The sequence below is a fragment of the Eumetopias jubatus genome, unplaced genomic scaffold (assembly GCF_037043125.1).
Source record: "Eumetopias jubatus isolate StellerSeaLion01/CBP00866 unplaced genomic scaffold, mEumJub1_p1.0 scaffold_6, whole genome shotgun sequence".
Taxonomy (NCBI): domain Eukaryota; kingdom Metazoa; phylum Chordata; class Mammalia; order Carnivora; family Otariidae; genus Eumetopias; species Eumetopias jubatus.
Window position 1 is genome coordinate 144,743,979 of NW_028274812.1, and position 20,634 is coordinate 144,764,612.

The window sequence follows — 20,634 nt, forward strand, 5'->3', positions numbered from 1 at the left end:
CACCGACAGGGAGTGCTCCCATCTGCATTTTGTGGGCTCAGGACTTCAGGATTGCAGAGTGAGGTGACAGCGTCCCATCTGTCCTCTCCAGAAGACAGTCTCCTGCACTGGTGTGTCGATGGGGTGCGAAGACAATGGCATCATTGCCTTTGCCCTTGTGAGCTCTTGGTACCTCAGAGAACTTCACAGACCTCGGGGAAACGTCCTGAAGCCTGGGCTCCGTGCCGCTTGAAACAAAGCCTCAGTGTCTGTCGTAAACCGCTTCTCTCAGAGCCCTGCGTGGCTGGGTGAAGGAACAACACATCGCACTTTCCCGAAATGCTAGGGATGCAAGCAGGGTTGCCACGAGCATCTTCAAGAAAACATGGCGGGGCGGGGGGCAGCTAGTTTAGCAGGTGAGGACTTCTGTGGTCAGGATGCTCTTCCATCTCAACCGGGCAGCTGTGGATGAGTCCTGCCACCCCTGCAGCAGGCCCCTGAGCCTCTCCCCCAAAACGTTCTCGTGATAAAATCCCGGCTCTGCGGTTCCGCGAAGACAAAAACCACCCGATGTCAGGTAGAACGTTACAGAAGTCCGACTCCTTTCTCCCCGAAGGAACAGTTCCTCTTGCTGAAACGGTCCTCTACGTCTTTGAACATGGGAGTGGAGTCTGATGCCACATGATGGCACCTGGGCAAGGATGGGTATTTCGGAAACAGCCGATGAAGGTTCTAGAAGGGGCAGCTTCTCCAGGCTGCCAGTCGGTTACCTGCTCCTGGACTCCAAATGACCGTTTTAAGTGCTCTTTTATTTCTGAGACATGCACAAATGAGGTCTCAGGAACCAGGGCTGCTTCTATGCCAGGGAGTCTCAAGCCCCGGGTCCATGAACTTAGATGGTGGGAAAAGAAAGTCCCCATGATTTCACAGCCTCTAAGTGAAATGCATGGCATGGAAGTATCACGGATGTAGGGGGTAAGCCCCAGCAGTATGACTGGTACCTGTAGCTCTGACACATAGAAATCGCCTGTGTGTTCGCGCCACACCACCGGTTCTAGATAACCTTGAACAATCACTCATACTTTTTGCTACTTTAAAAATTTTATAACTTCCAATAGCTAAGTGGCAATGCTAGAGCTGATAATTTAATTTTGATGTGCTAATAATAACGTGGCATAAACAAAGCACAGTACTATATCAAAATATTTTGCTTTTCTAAGATATTTTGGTAACTGTACTGCTAATACTGAAATGACTATTTCAGTATCATTAGTTTCTTCTGAGTTCCTGGATTCCACGTATTTTATTTTATGCATTTAACAAGCATTCTTCTGAAAGGGGAATATAGGAGAAGAAGCCAAAACACGGAGAGAGAGAGACAAAACGGTTCAGACCAGAGATGCTGCTGGGGTGACCATACAAGGCGACCCATGGGGTCAGAGGCTCAGCTCCGGGAACTGCCCAGCAGACCCCATGAACCCTCAGGAGGCTGATGACTTCATTCATGAAATTCGATCTCTGAGCAGACACTCGGGATAGCGAGATGTGCTGCTTGAATTATTCAGTCTTTCATCAAAAGACACTTGGTATCAGGTGACCCCAGGAGGAGGGAAGGCCTCCCCGTGTCGGACGCAGGGGCCTCAGAGACAGAAGCCAGGGGAGGCCCACTTCTGCTCGTGGCTCTTTATCTTGTCTCCTTGAAGACAGAAGGGGACTTCCTTACGATAAAATCATCACAGGCGGGAGCGCTGGTGATACCCAGCTTTCAGGGTAGCTATCTTAACCGCGAGGGTGGTTCTACTTCTGGGAATAAAGCCAGATTAGCCTGGACACTAGAAAATTTAGGAGTGCACTTAGAGCGTCAAAACCCAGGGCCCTGTGGCTGACTCATGCAGTCGCTGCACTTTTCGACAAGCATTCGTAGCCTCCCTATGCAGAGACCACGAGGCAGCAGCAAGCACAGAAGAGTTCAAGACTTGGTCAGTGAACGGCTTCGTAGCGTCTGACATCTTGCGGCTTTTCAAGTTCGTGAGCAAGCACGGTCCAAGGCACTAGGAGATGAGTGCCTGCCAGGTGACGCTCGGGGACCAAGAAAGGCCAGCGGAGGCTGTGGAGTCCAGTGAAGACTGAACCAAAATACGACCGACAGAAGTGCCCGAGAGTTGTCTTAAACCATTCCATGGGCAGCCCCCAAACAGTGCCAGAGAGGCAAACGGTAAGACATCTCCCGAAGGGCGGGATGAGGTGGCCAACCGGCACATACCTCTGTGTACTCCCTGTGGCTGCGACTGATCTCCGACAGGCTCTCACGGGCAGCTCGGCTGCTAGGCGAGGCCGCGAAGGCTTGCTTCATTTTGCTGGCACCATCTTGGAGGCGTCTTTGGATACAATATCCTTCGTAGAGTTCATCTACCTGTCGGAATCACAGGAGGGAACACGAGGGATGTAACTATTTAATCCCACTTGAAAGAAGTTACACAGGCCATTGTTCAGTCCAAAAGATATTTATGTTTCTGACCTCAACAAGGAGACTATAGTAGAAGCGTCATCCTTTTATTTATTTATTTATTTACTTACTTATTTATAAAGATTTTATTTATTTGAGAGCGAGAGCATGAGCAGGGGGGAGGGACAGAAGGAGAGAGAGAAGCAGACGTCCCTCTGACTAGGGAGCCCCACGTGGGGCTCATCCTGGGACCCTGAGAGCACGACCAGAGCGGAAGGCAGACGCTTGACCGACTGAGCCACGCAGGCGCCCTCGCCCCACCCCGAAGCATCATCCTTTTACCTAGAGACCAATCATCTTTGTTTTAGCCACTGGGATCCATTTTCTCTTTCAAAGCAGATTTTAATCTGAGCCTTCTTTTCAGATTACACGAAATGAAAATGAGCTTAACATTGGTGGGCTGTGTGAGCAAAGTACTGGATGACGGAGACCGCAGTCTTCTACATAAGCAACAAACATGGGAAGGATTTCCACGAGGCTCTTATCACTTTAAGAGTATTGTCACAAGGTGATATTCACACATCTACATTTAGCATTTTTTTTTTTAAAAAGAACTTGAGCCAAGACTTTACAAAAATCATTTTCAACAGGGGCACCTGGGTGGCTCAGTTGGTTAAACGTCTGCCTTCGGCTCAGGTCATGATCTCAGGGTCCTGGGATCGAGCCCCACATCGGGCACCCTGCTCAGAGGCGAGTCTGCTTCTCCCTCTCCCTCTGCCCACCCCCGCTCCCCGCTCTTGCTCTCTGTCTCAAATAAAATCTTAAAAAAAAAAATCATCTTCAATAAAGAGCCTCAACAATATAGAAAATAAAGTTATTAAATTATTCTTAAAATGAGGATGAAGAGGGGCACCTGGGTGGCTCAGTGGGTTAAGCGCCTGCCTTCGGCTCAGGTCACGATCCTGGGGTCCTGGGATCAAGCTCTGAGTCAGGCTCCCTGCTCAGCGGGGAATCTCCCTCTGCCCTTCCCCGCCACTCATGCTCTCTGTGTCTCTCTGTCTCTCTCTCAAATAAATAAAATCTTTTAAAAAAATGAAGGTGAAGCACAACTGTCAAAACTTGATCAAACTGAACACTTAAGAACTATGCAGTGTTTGTTTGTGAAAATGATACCGCCACTAAAACAATAAAAGGAAACTCTGGAGGTGAGCATTTTTCTGCTATATATCTACATTTACACTTCCAAACAATCATATACTGTTTGCAAATGACTATTGATCATACTCATTCTATAAGCCTGATAACCACTTACTGTCTCGAAGACAGTGATTCTCAGTCAACCCAAGGCGATTTTGACACCCCGGGGACATTTGGCAAAAGCTGGAGCCGTTTTTTTCCAGCCTCACAGCGGGGAGGTGTTACCGCCATCTGGTAGGGACAGAGGCCAGGGATGCTGTGAAACATCCTGCAGGACAGAGGACAGTGCCCTACAACAAAGACTAGCTCCAAATATCAGCAGTGCTTAAGTCGAGAAAACCTGGTAATTGCCGATCACGTATATGTCCACAGCCTTGCGCTCTCCCCCATTATCAGCTCGCTCCCCAGTTAACCACAGGAATTTGCAGGCAGATGAAAAGGACACGAACCCCAGGTGTTGGCAGAAGCAAAGGAAATCAGGGACTTCTGCGAGGCAGGAACCTGCCTCGGCTGACTTGAATTTTTCATTTCAGTACAAACTTTATTCCCTCAAAAGGCTGTAGCACCAGAGGAAGGTGGAGATGAATATAATGGGTTTCAGAGTTTAAGATTCCTCTTTTGTTCTGAAGGCAAGTTTTTGGGTGCTGATGACAAAGCATCAGGAGGACCTGTTAGAGTAGGTGGAATTTTCCACCATTGCGATCTCTGTCTAGACGTCAATCATACTCAACTTAGAAGATGCGCGTTAAGGGGCGCCTGGGTGGCTCAGTCGGTTAAGCGACTGCCTTCGGCTCAGGTCATGATCCTGGAGTCCCGGGATCGAGTCCCACATCGGGCTCCCTGCTCAGCAGGGAGTCTGCTTCTCCCTCTGACCCTCTTCCCTCTTGTGCTCTCTCTCTCTCTCATTCTCTCTCTCTCTCAAATAAATAAAATCTTTAAAAAAAAAAAAGAAGATGCACATTAAGAGACTGGAAATTATTCTCTGGTTAAAGGATTCTCTGTTGCTCTTTCCTTCAACAACTCACCCCACTTTGGTGAGAGCAATTGCCAAACTCTGGAAGCAGCCTTTCGTCTTTGGGGTCGATGGGTTTGTCTCTGATTAAGAGGGAGATGTAAGGTCAAGGGTGGTGAATCTGCTGATGAAATCTTTGGGTTGGTGACTGGCAGAGAGGGTGGCTGCCATACCCTAAAACCAAGCTAAGACTCACCTGGTGAGCTTGTGAAAATGCTGATGCCCAGGCCCCCCTCTGAGATGTGGATTCAGTAGGTTAGGGCTGGGCTGGAATCTGGAATATTACATAAACATTGCAGATCGTTCTCATGGGGTTGGTCCCCACAAAACCCCTAGAAACACAAGAGCTGATCCCTCTTCCAGGGCAGGCCAGACTGTTTCACCCGTGGGGTCCCCTGGGAAGCTGCCCCTTCCTCCCTTTTCCCCACTACCAGGTTTGCTAAAGTCTGAGACTGTCATCCTCTCTATAGGAAACTGCTCATGGGGACATCAGTTTAGCCCAAAAGATGCAGTCCGGTACTCTGCATTTGCAGAAGCGTTACTTCTTTGTTCTCATTTCAATGCCAACCTGTCCTAGCCAAATGGAGTTAACCTGTAGGATAAAGGGTAACTCTGTACCCACCTGAGTGGGAACGGGCCGACTAGCACTGGTCTCATCCACACGTCAGCAGGGACCCTCATCAAACCAACTGCTGGACTCATCCAGTTAAATATCATTTGTGAGACATGTTGTGCATAAGGTGCTGCAAATAGACCGCCCCCAACCTTTCGTGACCCCCGGGATCATTGTGGCTAACCACGATGGCTGCAAGATGGATAAATACACCCCTACCTGAGAGGGATTTTGTTTCCTTGCTGTGTTTCTAACTAAACAGAGTAATTTGCCAACACCTGCCTGCCACACAGATACCTCTGAATGGATGTCATTGTTTTATTTATTAAGTTTAACAGAAATTGGAGCAATTTCAGACTCGCCCAGGTAATAGATATTTTTCAAAGTGGAAACATGCAAAGGCAGCTGTGTACACAGATGTTTATATACATCTAAATCGTCACAGAATTTTAAAACAGAAGGATTCTTAGGCTCATTTAGACTGAATGCATGCACCTCCCAGCCCCATTTCACAGAGTGGAAAACCAAGGTTCCCCCCCCCCGCCCCAGTGATATAGCCCCGAGAGTACGTGACTGGAGCCTAGGGCTTCTGACTCCTAGCAGAGAGATCAGCTGAAGGCTCCAGTCTCTCTACTTGGAAGAGAGGCTGATGCACGTGGATGCAAACAGGAATGACCATCGGTGGAATTTAGCGGCTCCCAACAGGAACTATTTTCAGGTTGCCCCGGTAACTCTTGGTAGTGTTCAGAACAACAGGGTGACAGTCCCACTCCACACTAGCCTGGCTGGATCGTCAGTGAACGCTTTGTAGGGTTCAGGGCTGGGTGTCAGGGGTCCTGACAAAACGGCCCACGTCGATGGGGGCAACAAAGATGAAAGAAAAGGTGCCTGGAAACCACGCCATTGAGGAAGGACAGAAGGAGCCAGGAGCTTGAGAAAGAGTTAGGGACGTACATGGCACCTGTCCTTAAGTACTTTTAAGGCCTTCGTGAAGAAGTTTACGGGGTACCAAGCTATATGCGTGGCCAGAGGGTCCAGTTACACAAGTGTGAAGTTTCGTGTAGGGTGAGTTTGGTTCGATCTTTACCAAGACCGCACGGGGACTAAAAGCCCAGCAGGAGGCTCCGTGGGAAGCACTTCAGTGTTTGTTGAACTGAAGGAGAGTCAGAGCTATGCCAGACTGTCAGGCTCTTTTCTCCTTTTTCTCCATTCTTCCCACCCGTTGGAGGACTTAATTGCTAATCAGCTTAGGAGTCAATTAGGTAAGACATTCTCCGCGGACTACGTGCCATGCTTAGGCCAAAGGCGTACTGATTAGTGACTGAGGACAGAAACCCAGAAGCCAAGACAAAGGGAACTTCATTACCTTACTAATGTGAAACTCCAGGCGTCTCATGTATCTTTCAATCGTTTTAATTTGCTGGAATTAAAAGAAGAAGTTTGAAAAAGTACAGCCATTTACAGTTTAACTGATCTAGACCAACAAGAATATCTTCTTCCTGATCTCAGACTCAAAATTATCAGAAAATGCTAAATACCTCCCCTTCCTTCCAATCTTAGCTATTTCAGAGAATCTCTAATACCAATTTGGAAAGTATTTACTAAAACATCGAATAAATATTCTGAGAGATGAGCTTGAGTTAGTAATAGGAATCCCTGTGTTGAACATTGATGGAGGCCAATCAAATGGAATTCACTGGGTTTCTAGCAGGGCAATATCCTGTTGGGGTATACTTCTAATCCTTCTTAGTAACATATTTTATCATCTTGAAGATGAACTCCCCCCACCTACAGTTTAGTGTCTCTGAAACCAGGGTGCATTTTGAAACTACTGTCTGTACGTGCTCAAAGATAATCACAGTGGTTCATGTGTCATCTCTTTGAGTTATAAATATTGTTATTACATGCATTAAATTTAATTACCCTCTCCAATGTCTTCAAAAAACATTACACCATAATTCAGCATTAAAATTATGTATATACAGAAAGGCATGTGAAGAGAGCAGCAGCATATATGAGTAAGTAAAAACAAACTCTACATTTAAAAGAAGCTAGAAGAGTTTGTCACGAAGTATAAAATACACATTTTAAGTGAACAGAGAAAACCGTGCCAGGGTTTACCTGGAATGACTTTTTTTCCCTTAGGGAGATATAAAATAATGGTGTGTTTTTCAATCAAAGACGTCTTCAATTTGATGAAATACGGCAGTCAATTAGAGAGAACACAGGTAAGGACCTTCAAATACCTGGAAAGTTCTTGAACTTATCAGCGCACAGAGAAACCCTACAAGCGGGTGGCATTTTTATGGAAGTGACCTTCAAGATGTTATTGGAGCTTATCATGGTACTTGATATCATGGTACCAGATCATGGTACTTATTCATCCCCCCTCATTAGATACAAGCATGACTTTCACTGGGCTTAGAAAAATCATCAGTTCTTGGAGATCTGGTTATGCCTACAGAGGGAAATCACGGACCTCTCTGCAAACATGCAGTGCTTTATTTTTCCGCAATACTCCCCCACAGAATGAGAACTTACCTTGTCTAGGTCATACAGCACACCCTAAAATAAAAAAGGAGTGTCTGGATTAAAACACAGTTTCCTCACAATTGTTACTGATATCAATAGAGGGATTCAGTTTGCATTTCTGCATTTCCAGGGAAGAAATGATCACTCCTACAAAGTTCTGCTGGGTTATTTGAAATAGCGGTGAGAGTACTTTTAGGGGCCAGTATTGATTTTCCCTCTGTGTCTTCAGAATTCCACCCCAATCTCTCTGCACCCAAGGGTCTCACTTGCTTTCAGCTCTCCTCTCTTACATCCTGAGGGGCACATAAATTCATATTAACTTTTAAATAAGGAAAGCAAGTAAACATAGACGGAGCAGGGATAGCCCTTGCCCTCCCATTTAAACATATAAAACTGGTGTTTAAGGAGAGTCCTGGAGGGCAGTGATAGACTTCTCACAAATTGTTTTTTAAGCAAGTTCATTTCCTGTGTGCTCGTAATAGCACAGTGTAATTGGCACACCATTCCCCTGTCCCCCATCAGGAGGGCTTTTCTATGGAACACCAGGTCCCAGCAAGAGCTCCTGCGTCCATTCAATTCACTATTGTTCTCCAAGGAGAAACGTGTTGCCACTGAGGATGCTCAAGGGCATTCCAAAGTGGAAGGCCATTCCAGAAGGAGTCGCTCCCCACAGAGATGGGGCGGTTCCTACTGTAACATCATGGGGGGGGGTGCGGATAAAATCTTTAACTTCTGTAAAGCTTTTAGCCTCTGAGCCTTCGGAAAGGACACGACTACACATCTTAGCAGATCTCCGAAAACAGAAGAAGACAGTGGCTTTTGGTGCACAGCTCTACCTCTTAGTGCGTGGAGACTTTTCCTGGGCTTTCTGACGCCTTGAAAGATTAAGGTGTAAGATCATTTTGAACTGAACAGAATCATTTAAAATAGTGTATAGGGGGCACCTCTTCAACCAGACAAGTCCTCACAAATTCATTAGAATAGAGGACACCGGCTAGCTGTGGGATATAAGGACACGGAACGGGCTCAGGGGCTCCTCCCAACTTCTCATAACAGGTGTGCCTGGGATCCCCTTGCCCGCCCTGACGTCATTGACCTATACTATTTTCTTGGTAGTTCTGGGCTCCAAATTCTGTACTAACAGAAGGCTAGGAGAACCCCAACGCTTCATTTCCTTATATGATTTGGAGGAGGGGTATAGGGGGTTGCAGTTGCTTCTGTTTAGTATTTTTTCCTGATTACAAAGCATATCCACATAAACATGCTTGGAAAATACTGAGAAGTATTAAGAATAACTTCAACCTTCTCATATATGCATCAGGAAGCAGATAGTACTCTCCCCCTTGGATCTGCTTTTCTTAAAGGTTCTTCCTCATCCCCATACCCTTCCCCAGATCCCTATCCCCATCCAGTAGGGAAAAAAAAAGATACTTAGCCCCAAAAAAGGAATACTGGGTTAACATCCTAATGATCGGATGGTACCTACCAGGCGAGAATTTCGTCTCATATCTTTTAACTGAGCTGTCAGCTTGTCCAACTCTGTCTGGTGAACCTCCAGATACTCACTGCAAAAACAACAGGAAACCCACTCGTGACCTCTGTGCCGGGGCTGCCCTTGTCGTTCCGAAGGGGACGAGGAATCAGAGCCCGCTCTGGGGAGGGGAGAGTCGGTGGGGAAGAGGCTGTGGATTTCCTAATCTCTCAACTTTCTGAAAGCTCCGGGAGTTGCTTCTGATACCAACCAGACGGTCAAAAAGGGGAGCCCCTGTAAGGCTGCAAGTCCCAAAAAAGAAAAAGCAGTGGGGAGAGAATGGGGCAAAACGATGATGTTTTGGGTCTCCTGGGTCCAGGCTCACAGAATTCTATCTAGTGAACTACAACACCGACTCTAGAGGTCTCCCCACACACCGGGGAGATTTTATTCTGGGCCAACGATCCGTATAATAATAGCATATAATATATAATATAATAACTTGGGAAGGTTTCAGAATCCTTCCTCAGAGATCACTAAAATGGAGCTGTCTGTCCATCGTTGTTTATGTGAAATCCAACACGGTGCTGAGTTAAACACATCACTAGTTCGGATCTCCCTCAACGCTATGGATGTGATGCGGAAACTCGACATATTTCACACGTTTGAGACTCACTAAAGGCTTCCTCAATTACGGTGCAAGAATAAAATGTCTACTACAGAAATAGACATTTTAAAATGATCTCTTAGAACTTTTCCGTGCACCCCTTCTCCCCCTGAGGATTTTAGAAAGGAAAAACGTTCTAGGGCGCTATTAGCATCGATGTTCTTACTCGAGTCCATTTTTCAAGGCTCTGACGACCTCTTCCACCCTCTGAGGCTGAGGCTCTTTAGGAGGGTTGTTGTTTTTGTGTCCTAAATTGTGCATTTTCTTCAGTTTGGCCTGAGGCTTCTTGAGAGCGGAGGGATTTTCAATGAAGGAGTTACATCTGTGCAAAGGAAAAAGAAATTGTGAGTCTCGGCATCCAAAAGGGTCCGAGCAAAGAAATGCCCTTTGAATCATTTTGTGTTCATATCCGTATCTTTTGGGGAAGGTATGGGTCCCCGATAGCTGAATAACCTGAGCCATCCTACGTGTGGTTTATCGGTAGATTTGCTATTAGATTTATGACTGCTGAAATCTGGAAGCTCCGCAATGCAGTGGCTCCCCAGGGTCAGGTCAGGGACTCTGAGTGAAGACATACCATGCCACTGAAACCTTACAGAAAGCCGAGGACAAGTGCTTCCAAGGAAACAAGGAAGCAGAAGGGTCTAATCCAACGAAAAAAATACGCGTGCTATGCAATGTTGGGCACAAGCACCTACTAAACTCGACTAGGATGTGAATGAACAGTTTCTGGATAAAGGGCTACTCCAGACGGCATTAAAGAAAGGCACACGTAGCCGAACCCATGGCTCTGTGTAAGCTTTCTTTTTCTGGAGTACATTATCTTTAGGTAGAACGCAGAACTCAGCGTCTCTGCTAGTGGCAGGGACGTAGCCTGCAAGCGGAGATGGACACCTGAGATAACTTAGACCCCAACCGTGGATCTGATAAGGAGACCGCGCGGCCAGAACCTCACCAACCCAGCTGTCAAAGGGAAAGCCGTGACCTCCGAGTCTGGCAGGTGCCTGCCCTGCGCCTCCCAGGTTAGTTACTCTTTTCCTCGGCATAACCGTCTGTACCAAAGGACAGGTCAGGCACGTAGGCCCCCGAGGGCCCAAGACCTCTGTCGTGTTGGCAAAAACGAAGACAAACTTTTTCCATGTTACCTATTTCATGACCCGTGTGTTCCTTCTTGAGTTCCCCGAAGTCCTCTATTTTAGAGGAGGGGAGATTCGGGGGAAACCGGAAGACTAACTTTCCCAAGCCTGTGTCTGAAGGACATCTGCTCCCCAGAGTCGCTCTGCAGAGGCGGTCTCTACCCACGGCATAACTTTAGAGCAAACACAGTCTCCCCAGTCTGGCTGTAGTGGGAGATGTGCGGCCCAAAGGGGAAGGGGGTGGGGAAAGCCAGGCACACAGACTGCTAGCTTATCCCAAATCTTCAGCCCACCATCTGCTTGGCAGGAGGAATCCTAGATGACAGAAAAAAACTATGGCACTTAATTTTTGGTACATTACGTCTTTTCCATGGAAGAGATTAAAACAACATGCACACGTGTGTGTGCATGCGTGTGCATGCGTGTGAGTGTTTTGGCAAGGCTGCATGCTCACAGAGCCTCTGGAGGGCATGAGCTCACGTCCTTCTCGAGCTGCATCCCGGGACAGAACCACACCCGACTTGCCTGGACCGTCTCTCCTGAAGGCCGCTGAACCCCGCGAAGGACTGGCTTCTGATGATCCCATTGGGCCCCCCAGGGGAGGAGGATTGGGATCCTACCAACATGGTTTCTGGGAGTCTGGCTGGTAGTCCTGGAAGACAGTGGGAAGATTAGGGCAAATTACAGGCAGGTCCAGGCAGAGAAAACACTACACTTGTCAACAATGGCAAAGGTGAGGTGAGGTGAGGTGAGTCATGAGACCATTAGCTGTTTGTAAGTCTTCTTTCCTACGACCTGTTCTTTTCAAGCCAAAGGGTTCAGCTCTCAGGCGAAGAAAAAAAAAAATACCCACCTACTGAGACAGAAATAAATAGAAATTGCGTACAATCATAAGTCATTTTAGGTTTCTTTTCAGGGATTTTTTTTTAGACAAGGTTCAAAACCATGGAAATTTCGGAATGTTTACCTCTGTTCAACAACAAAAACAACAGCAGAAACACACAAATAGGCCAAGTCAAATTGTCAGCCGGGTCCCGCATCACATTCAAAACACAGTCCAGTCTCAGGGGAGAATTCGACACTGAGAAGTCAGATGGCTGAAAACACTAGGTTTCTTTAAAGATGAATTGACTTTGACGTGTTCTCCTTTTCTCTACCCTTAAGTCTACTTCGAAAGATAGGATTGCGTCACTCTTGTGGGAGCAGGAAAGAAAACCGGTAAAGAGAGTGTTCCCACAAGTGCCGATCATCTATGTTATGATGATACGAATACCAGAGCAGAGGGACAAAGAGAGAGGGCAAGAAGCACACACCCCATTTCGGTCGCTTGCTTGGCTCTTGTCGAGACCCCCCTCGAATGACTAAGACGCATTGTCCGAACACAGCTTCGGCGGGCCGCGAGCCCAAGGTCAGTTCCCCCAAAGGACAGGCCTGAGCTGTTAGGTAACGCTTTCCCCCAAGGTCGGGCACAGTGGAAGCACGTACCATTGTGTTAGCAGGGACCCTCCGCCCGGAGAGGGGGGCAGCCGAGGAGCAGGCTCCCAGGAGAAAGGGGAGGCAGCTACTGTCCAGACTGAGGACGTCCAAGGTGGGCAGACACCAAGCTGGCCTGTGTGAACGGCATCAACCACTGTCCTCCAGAGACCCAGCCAGCCCGCCAGGACATCCGCGGGCTATCCAGATGGGATAGGAGATGGGATGGGATGATAGGATGTGATGGAGGAGCCCCCCCACCAGGCCTTACTCAAGGCATTCTATTCTAGGCAGAGGAGCAAAGGAAGGACCGCAGGGAGCTGCCTCCCCAGGGAGAGGACACACAGGCCCCTCCCCCGTACCGCGGCTGGCTGGGGTTTGCAGGCATTCTTGCAGGGCCTGGGCCTGCTCTTTGACCTGGATGGGACAAGAGTCCCACCCCTTCCATTCCAGCCTTGGGGCGGGGGGGGGGGTGGGGGGGGGTGGTGGCGGTGGAATTTAAGTTTTGCAGGCATTCTTTAGAATTTTCAAACTGATAAAGTAGAAGTGTGTGTGTGAGTGTGCAGTGACGTTCAATCTAGTGCACCAATGGCAGGACAAAATGCAGGACTTAATGAGGTTCTCCTAAGTGCCGTCTGGCTGCTTACGAAGGCGTCCATCCACTTCTCGGGTGCATAGAGCCGAGTGACCTTTGTACCCACAGTCAAACTCGTCATGAACATCGAGAAGACATTATAACTTGCGTTATTTCTGTACTCAAAAGTGTTATAATCAAAAACACATCTTAAGGTGTAAATTTGGCAAAATTTTTTTTTTTTTTTAAGTAGGCACCATGCCCAGCATGGAGCCCAGTACAGGCTCGAACTCACGATCCTGAGATCAAGACCTGAGCAGAGATCAAGAGTTGGACGCTCAACTGACTGAGCCACCCAGGTTTCCTGAAATTGGGCAAATTTTGTTAGTATTATATCTCATTTTGTAAATTATTGTTCAATAGATCTGTTGTTGCATTATGGAGTTCTTTGACCACAGGAAAAGAATGAAAGCATTTAAAAATCTTTTAATGGCATGATTGTCTTGTACTTCCTAGAAATTTTTAAGCCAAAAAAAATTTTTTTTTCTCTTATCCATTGGATTGGTAGTTTCCACTATGGACATCTGGTTCCCTCTGCCCAGGCATTCTGTTTAACTAATGCGGAGTGCCACGTGGGTCTCCAGATTTTGAAAAAGTCCTCAGGTGATTCTTAGGCTCAACAAAGAAAAGGAAAAAAAAAAGGGGGGGTGATGTTGGCTGAAATTTTCAATTTTTTTTTGAAATTTTAAAACTGCAGGTAAAATAATCTGCTATAATCTCTCAAATCCAATTTTTGAGAAGTACTATTCAGTTTTTTTTATTTTAGTTTATTTTTTATTTTATTTTATTCCCCTTTTGAGGAACCTCCATACTGTTTTCCAGAGTGGCTGCCCCAGCTTGCATTCCCACCAACAGTGTAGGAGGGTTGCCCTTTCCCCGCATCCTCACCAACATCTGTCGTTTCCTGACTTGTTAATCTTAGCCATTCTGACTAAGGGCACATTACATTAGCTTTTGATGCAGTGTTCCATGATTCATTGTTTGTGTAGAACACCCAGTGCTCCATTCAGTGTGTGCCCTTTTTAAAATCCATCACCAGGCTAACCCATCCTCCCACCCCTCTCCCCTCTAGAACCCTCAGTTTGTTTCTCAGAGTCCATAGTCTCTCATGGTTTGTCTCCCCCTCCGATTTCCACCCCCTTCATTTTTCCCTTCCTACTATCCTCTTTTTTTTTTTTAACATATAATGTATTTTTTGTTTCAGAGGTACAGGTCTGTGATTTATCAGTCTTACACAATTCACAGCGCTCACCATAGCACATACCCTCCCCAATGTTCATCACCCAGCCACCCCATCCCTCCCACCCCGCACCACTCCAGCAACCCTCAGTTTGTTTCCTGAGATTAAGAATTCCTCATATCAATAAGATCATATGATACATGTCTTTCTCTGATTGACTTATTTCACTTAGCATAATACCCTCTAGTTCATCCACATCGTTGCAAATGGCAAGATTTCGGTGTTTTTTGATGACTGCATAATATTCCATTGTATATATATACACCACTTCTTCTTTATCCACTCATCTGTTGATGGACATCTTGGCTCTTTCCATAGTTTGGCTACTGTAGACATTGCTGCTATAAACATTGGGGTGCATGAACCCCTTCGGATCACTACATTTGTATCTTTGGGGTAAATATCCAGTAGTGTAATTGCTGGGTCATACGGTAGCTCTATTTTCAACTTTTTGAGGAACCTCCATACTGTTTTCCAGAGTGGCTGCACCAGCTTGCATTCCCACCAACAGTGTAGGAGGGTTGCCCTTTCTCCGCATCCTCGCCAACATCTGTCGTTTCCTGACTTGTTAATCTTAGCCATTCTGACTAGTGTGAGGTGGTATCTCATTGAGGTTTTGATTTGGATTTCCCTGATGCCAAGTGATGTTGACCACTTTTTCACGTGTCAGTTGGCCATTTGGATGTCTTCTTTGCAGAAATGTCTGTTCATGTTTTCTGTCCATTTCTTGATTGGATTATTTGTTCTTTGGGTGTTGAGTTTGATAAGTTCTTCATAGATTTTGGATACTAGCCCTTTATCTGATATGTCATTTACAAAAACCCACAGTGAATATCATCCTCAATGGGGAAAAACTGGGAGCTTCCCCCTAAGGTCAGGAACACGGCAGGGATGTCCACTATCATTACTGCTATTCAACATAGTATTAGAAGTCCTAGCCACAGCAATCAGACAACAAAAAGAAATCAAAGGCATCCGAATCGGCAAAGAAGAAGTCAAGCTCTCACTCTTTGCAGATGATATGATACTTTATGTGGAAAACCTGAAAGACTCCACCCCAAAGCTGCTAGAACTCTATAGGAATTCAGTAAAGTGGCAGGATATAAAATCAATGCACAAAAATCAGTGGCATTCTTATACACCAACAACAAGACAGAAGAAAGAGAAATTAAGGAGTCAATCCCATTTACAATTGCACCCCAAATCCTAAGATACCTAGGAATAAATCTAACCGAAGAGGCAAAGAATCTGTACTCAGAAAACTATAAAATACTCAGGAAAGAAATTGGGAAAGACACAAAGAAATGGAAAAACGTTCCATGCTCATGCATTGGAAGAACAAATATTGTGAAGGTGTCAATGCTACCTAGAGCAATCTACACTTAATTTAATGCAATCCTTATCAAAATACCATCAACTTTTTTCAAAGAAATGGAACAAATAATCCTAAAATTTGTATGGAACCAGAAGAGACCCCGAATAGCCGGAGGAATGTTGAGAAAGAAAAGCAAAGCTGGAGGCATCACAATTCCGGACTTCCAGCTCTATTACAAAGCTGTCATCATCAAGACAGTATGGTACTGGCACAAAAACAGACACATCAATCAATGGAACAGAACAGAGAGCCCAGAAATGGACCCTCAACTCTATGGTCAACTCATCTTCGACAAAGCAGGGAAGAACGTCCAATGGAAAAAAGACAGTCTCTTCGACGAATGGTGTTGGGGAAAACTGTGCAGCCACATGCAGAAGAATGAAACTGGACCATTTCCTTACACCACACACAAAAACAGACTCAAAATGGATGAAAGACCTAAATGTGAGACAGAAATCCATCAAAATCCTAGAGGAGAACACAGGCAGCAACCTCTTCGACCTCAGCAGCAGCAACTTCTTCCTAGAAATGTAACCAAAGGCAAGGGAAGCAAGGGCAAAAATGAACTATTGGGACTCCATCAAGATAAAAAGCTTTTGCACAGCAAAGGAAACTGTCAACGAAACCAAAAGACAACTGACAGAATGGGAGAAGATATTTGCAAATGACATACCAGATAAAGGGCTAGTATTCAGTTTTAAATAAGAAGTACTATTCAGTTTTAAATAAGCCTCTCTCTGCAAAGTTTAACTGTCTTGTTAAATGACTTAAACAGTGAGAGAGTAAAACATACGAACTAGATGGTAGAATAATTTACCTTCTACGGTTCAGTGATAGATCAGGAATGGTCTTGAGCATAAAACAAACGTTTGTCCAGCATTCTCAGAATGTAAAATGCTTCAGGATGGGTAAAACCCTCAGAGGCTTTTCATCACAGTTATAGGTTGAATGGGTGATCATAGGAACAAGCCTTTCTGGTCTTGGAAATGATCATTATCAGGAAAGAATCTGGCCGAGAGCTGGTCTGGGCTGAGATCTCTATCCTGCGGTCTGTTCTCCTGAAGGCTGACAAACTGCCCCAGGAGAGCCATAAAACTAGTGTGCACAGCCCCCACACACCGTCAGGCTCATGGAGGAAGGGAGTAGGTTGCGATGGGGTAGAGGGAGGAGGCGGTCTTAGGAACGAGAGTATACACACACACACGTGCCCCGTCCACACCCCTAACTCTGAAGCAGGGCTAGTTCTTCGAGACCCGTCTTCCAGCCCCCCCCAGCCCCTCCCCACTTGCAACTTATCCCACAGACGCTCTCTTATCACCTTTTTGATGACCCCACTCCCACCTCGGGGCCCACTGAGTTGGCTAAGTCTGCAGACTCCTCCTGGCTTCCTAGAAACCCCATGGATGCTTTGTTCCCAGTGTCCAGCCAAACCGCCCCCCCCAAAATGACACCACTCCTTTTCAAGGCCTTAAGGACTTAAAACCAGTCATCTCCACCAGAGCAATTTACATCTTAAGGGCAAATGCTCCTTTGGCCTAAAAGCCTTAACTTAAAAAAAAGGACCACAGTAGAACTGCAGTATTGTGGCCATTAGGGGTATAAAGTGGTACCCAAAATCTGGAGGGCAGTTTGGTAGTATCTGTTTGAGAAGTAAAACATACGGATCATTTAAGGCATCCCATCTACTCTTTGGTATGTCCTGTAGACAAAGACTCAAGTTCACAGACGGGCATCTATGGGGTGTTCATGACAGGCAATGTACCAGTGGAAACATGGAAAGGATATGAATGTTAATCTTTACAGCAATGGCCAGTACATTATGGCAGAACAATGGAAGAGGCTACTCTGTGGCAGCTGAAAATCAAGAGGCCCACATAGAAAGATCCCCAGGACAAACTGCGGAACAAAACAGAGTGTGATACCAGGAGTGTTAAATACAGAACAATATAAAACCACGTACATGGAATAGAAAAGACCTGAAAGCGTCCACAAGATAGTCTACGGAGCAGACGGACTGACGGGTAGTCAGACATATTTTAATTGTTGTATTCATTTTCATAAAGGAAATCTATTTATGTATTATTTGTATGATGCAAAATTCTTTTTTTTTTTTAGGTTTTGTTTATTTATTTTAGAGAGAGGGAAAGAGAGAGCACAAGAAGGGGATAGGGCGGAGGGAGAGGGAGAAGGAGGCTCCCCGCCGAGCAGGGAGCCCGATGCGGGGCTCCATCCCAGGGCCCCGGGACCGTGACCTGAGCCGAAGGCAGACGCTTAACGACTGAGCCTCCTAGGCGCCCCATGATGCAAAATTCTTTTTTGGCATTGCAAACGTTTGGAGCTGCCCCGAGTTGGGACCAGAGGAAAAAGAACGTCACACACAAGAGTATATATGATGGGACAGATGGCAATGACACTTATCCTGGGGGGGGTCACTTCATAATGTGGAAAAATGGTGACTTGCTGTGAGGTATACCTGAAATTCATAGGATATTGCATGTCAATTGTACCTCAATTTAAAAAAAGGACAAAAAAAGAACATATCTGGTAAGTGTTGGGTAACAAGTATATTTACTCTGTCACGTATATTTATAAGTCTTACAAAGGAGAAATATGATTTCTAAGAAATAATGTGTTTGGTGTCACAAATTCTCATTACGCCAGAACAATTCCGATCCCCCCAGCGAAGTCCTTATTATGAGTTCTCAGCTTTGCACCATCTTTATTTTCATCTGCCAAACTTGCAGAGGGGGGGACAGTGCTTAGCCTGCCCTGGACCCCAGGCATCATGCCATGGCTCTCCAAAGACCATATCTAGTAACCAAGAAATTCCACATAAAGCAACAAACGCTTCTTTGAATACTGCTACTTAAAACTGCTGGGGCTCCAAGAATGTCTGCGGTCCCTAAATTATTGAGTCCTCGCCTGGTCTTCCTGACAAGGCTGGCAGCAGCATTCCTCTGGATGCCCTATATCCCAGAAAAGCTTCAGATCTCAGGCCACTGGTCAAGCTGCGGGTCTGCTCCTCGCTTTGCTTCGTCCCAAGAGGCCCGCCTGGTGCACCAGGCAGCCACCCCACCTGCCATCCCCCAATCCATGGGAAGAACGGAACTCCTCTGGAAAGAATCCCAAGCACCTTGACTTAAACACGGCCCCCCGTTGGGAGCTGAGCCTCTCGGAAAACAAGCCAGAAAGCCCCAGTTCTTTCACGTCTTGACTGTTTCCACAATGAATCCCGAGGCTTCCTCCTCTCCTGCCCAGGGATGCGATCCAAGCACAGACCAGGGGCTTTTGACGTGAAAAGGAGTATAGGATTTCACACATCATAACATGGCGATACAGGTGCCCTGGGCCCTGGTGTGTGCTAGGGACCGCCACCCCCTGACCGAAAGTCCTTGAGTTTGTTTAAATTATAAGGGAGCTCCTCCAATCAGCAGGCAGCTTCTGGAGAAGGGCACAGCGTCTGGAGATGGCAGGGTCTGGGGAGGGGGCTGAGGCAGGTAAAAAGAGGCCAGGGGATCAAGGACTGCCCCCCTCCCTCCACCGGGTCTCCTGCCCGGTTTAGACCGGAAATAGAATGTGCAAATCTGGGTGCAATTCAGAGGGGGAAAGAGCCAGCTACCTGGAGAACTTAGCGATCGGCTGACTCTCAAGAAGAAATGAATGAGTGATAGAAATCGCCCCCGGAGTGTTGCTGGCAGGGGGGGTGATGATGAGCTTTTATCCCTCAGCAGGGCCCTACACACAGCTCGTGGTAACACTCCCAGCAGAAGTCATAAAAGAGGAAGAAAAACCTTTGAAAAGTTCAGTCCTGGTGACAGGTCTATGTTCCGTTGTATTTTTAGAAGTTGGCACTCTGCCTTATGTGTTCTTGTGAGTTTGATTAGCTTGAGTTGCAAGCCTCTCTCCCCAAATTGGAACCGTTCCTCTTGGGGGCCCATGAGGTTAGGGATGCTAAGGTAAGGATCCTGACAGCCCAGTTACAGGCTGACCTCCTTTCAACACCTGTCAAGCAAGAGTCTCCAAGTTGACTAGTTCAGAGAGGTTGAGTTGGAGGCACAGATTAACCTATAAAGTAACTGGACAGACTGTCTTGTCCGCTAGAAGGAGTGTGAAGATGATCGTAAGAGTTAAGTATGCTGAAGTTCGTTTGCAGAAATAGGAATTATTGAGCTATTTTGAGTTTTTCCAGGTGTAAAAGCGCTCTGCTCAGGAAAGTACAAAAGAAGTGGAAAGAAGGCAGGGCAGAGACGGTGAGAGAGACCCAGCCCGCCTCTTTCACCTGACGACAACCACCAGTAGAATTTTGGTGTATTTTGTATTCCTCAAGTCTCTCCTTTCCATTTAAAACATAAAGATTTTGAACATAATGCATGCTAAATTTTGTATCCTGCTTATTTTTATCAGATTCTTTTATAGGACCATGTCGAGGGGTTTATAAATGAGCTTTTGTCATAAACCATCTTTAAAAGGGTACTTAGGTCTACTTCAGAGTCCAGGTGTTCCTTTGGTTAATAAAAGGAAATCCAACCAGTCTATGTGATACAAGCTTTTTATTTCTGATGTTAAGATGTGGCCAAAGGCAAAGGGGACCCCTGCAAGGCTGACACCAGGGTTTCTCTTTGGGAAATGAGGGAGCAATTAGCATTAGCTCACGCATGAGTTGTGGGACACCAAACATCATGACATTAAAACACAGCACAGTGGCTGTGTCATTGTCCTAACCCTTGAAGAGAAAGGTCTTTAGGGGGTTTTCCTCTTTTTATTTAAACAAATCTTCTGATTAAGAGTGCATATGGGTAATTCTAGAAGATTCCCATTGATGATAGGAAATACGAGACATCTGAGATTTCCAAGTGACG

General features: G+C 46.2%; 1 protein-coding gene across 4 annotated transcripts in view; it reads right to left on the bottom strand.

The window, feature by feature from the left end:
- Positions 1-20,634, bottom strand: part of RIPOR2 (RHO family interacting cell polarization regulator 2) — a 220,767-nt gene that overhangs the window by 41,217 nt on the left and 158,916 nt on the right. For all 4 annotated transcript variants that reach the window (XM_028107361.2, XM_028107363.2, XM_028107362.2 and 1 more), the window contains exons 2-7: positions 11,579-11,705; positions 10,084-10,239; positions 9,266-9,344; positions 7,789-7,812; positions 6,614-6,667; positions 2,243-2,392 (exon numbers count right to left, since the gene is read on the bottom strand). In XM_028107361.2, the coding sequence (XP_027963162.1) occupies positions 2,243-2,392; positions 6,614-6,667; positions 7,789-7,812; positions 9,266-9,344; positions 10,084-10,239; positions 11,579-11,705 (590 nt within the window). The remainder of the gene's footprint in view (positions 1-2,242; positions 2,393-6,613; positions 6,668-7,788; positions 7,813-9,265; positions 9,345-10,083; positions 10,240-11,578; positions 11,706-20,634) is intronic.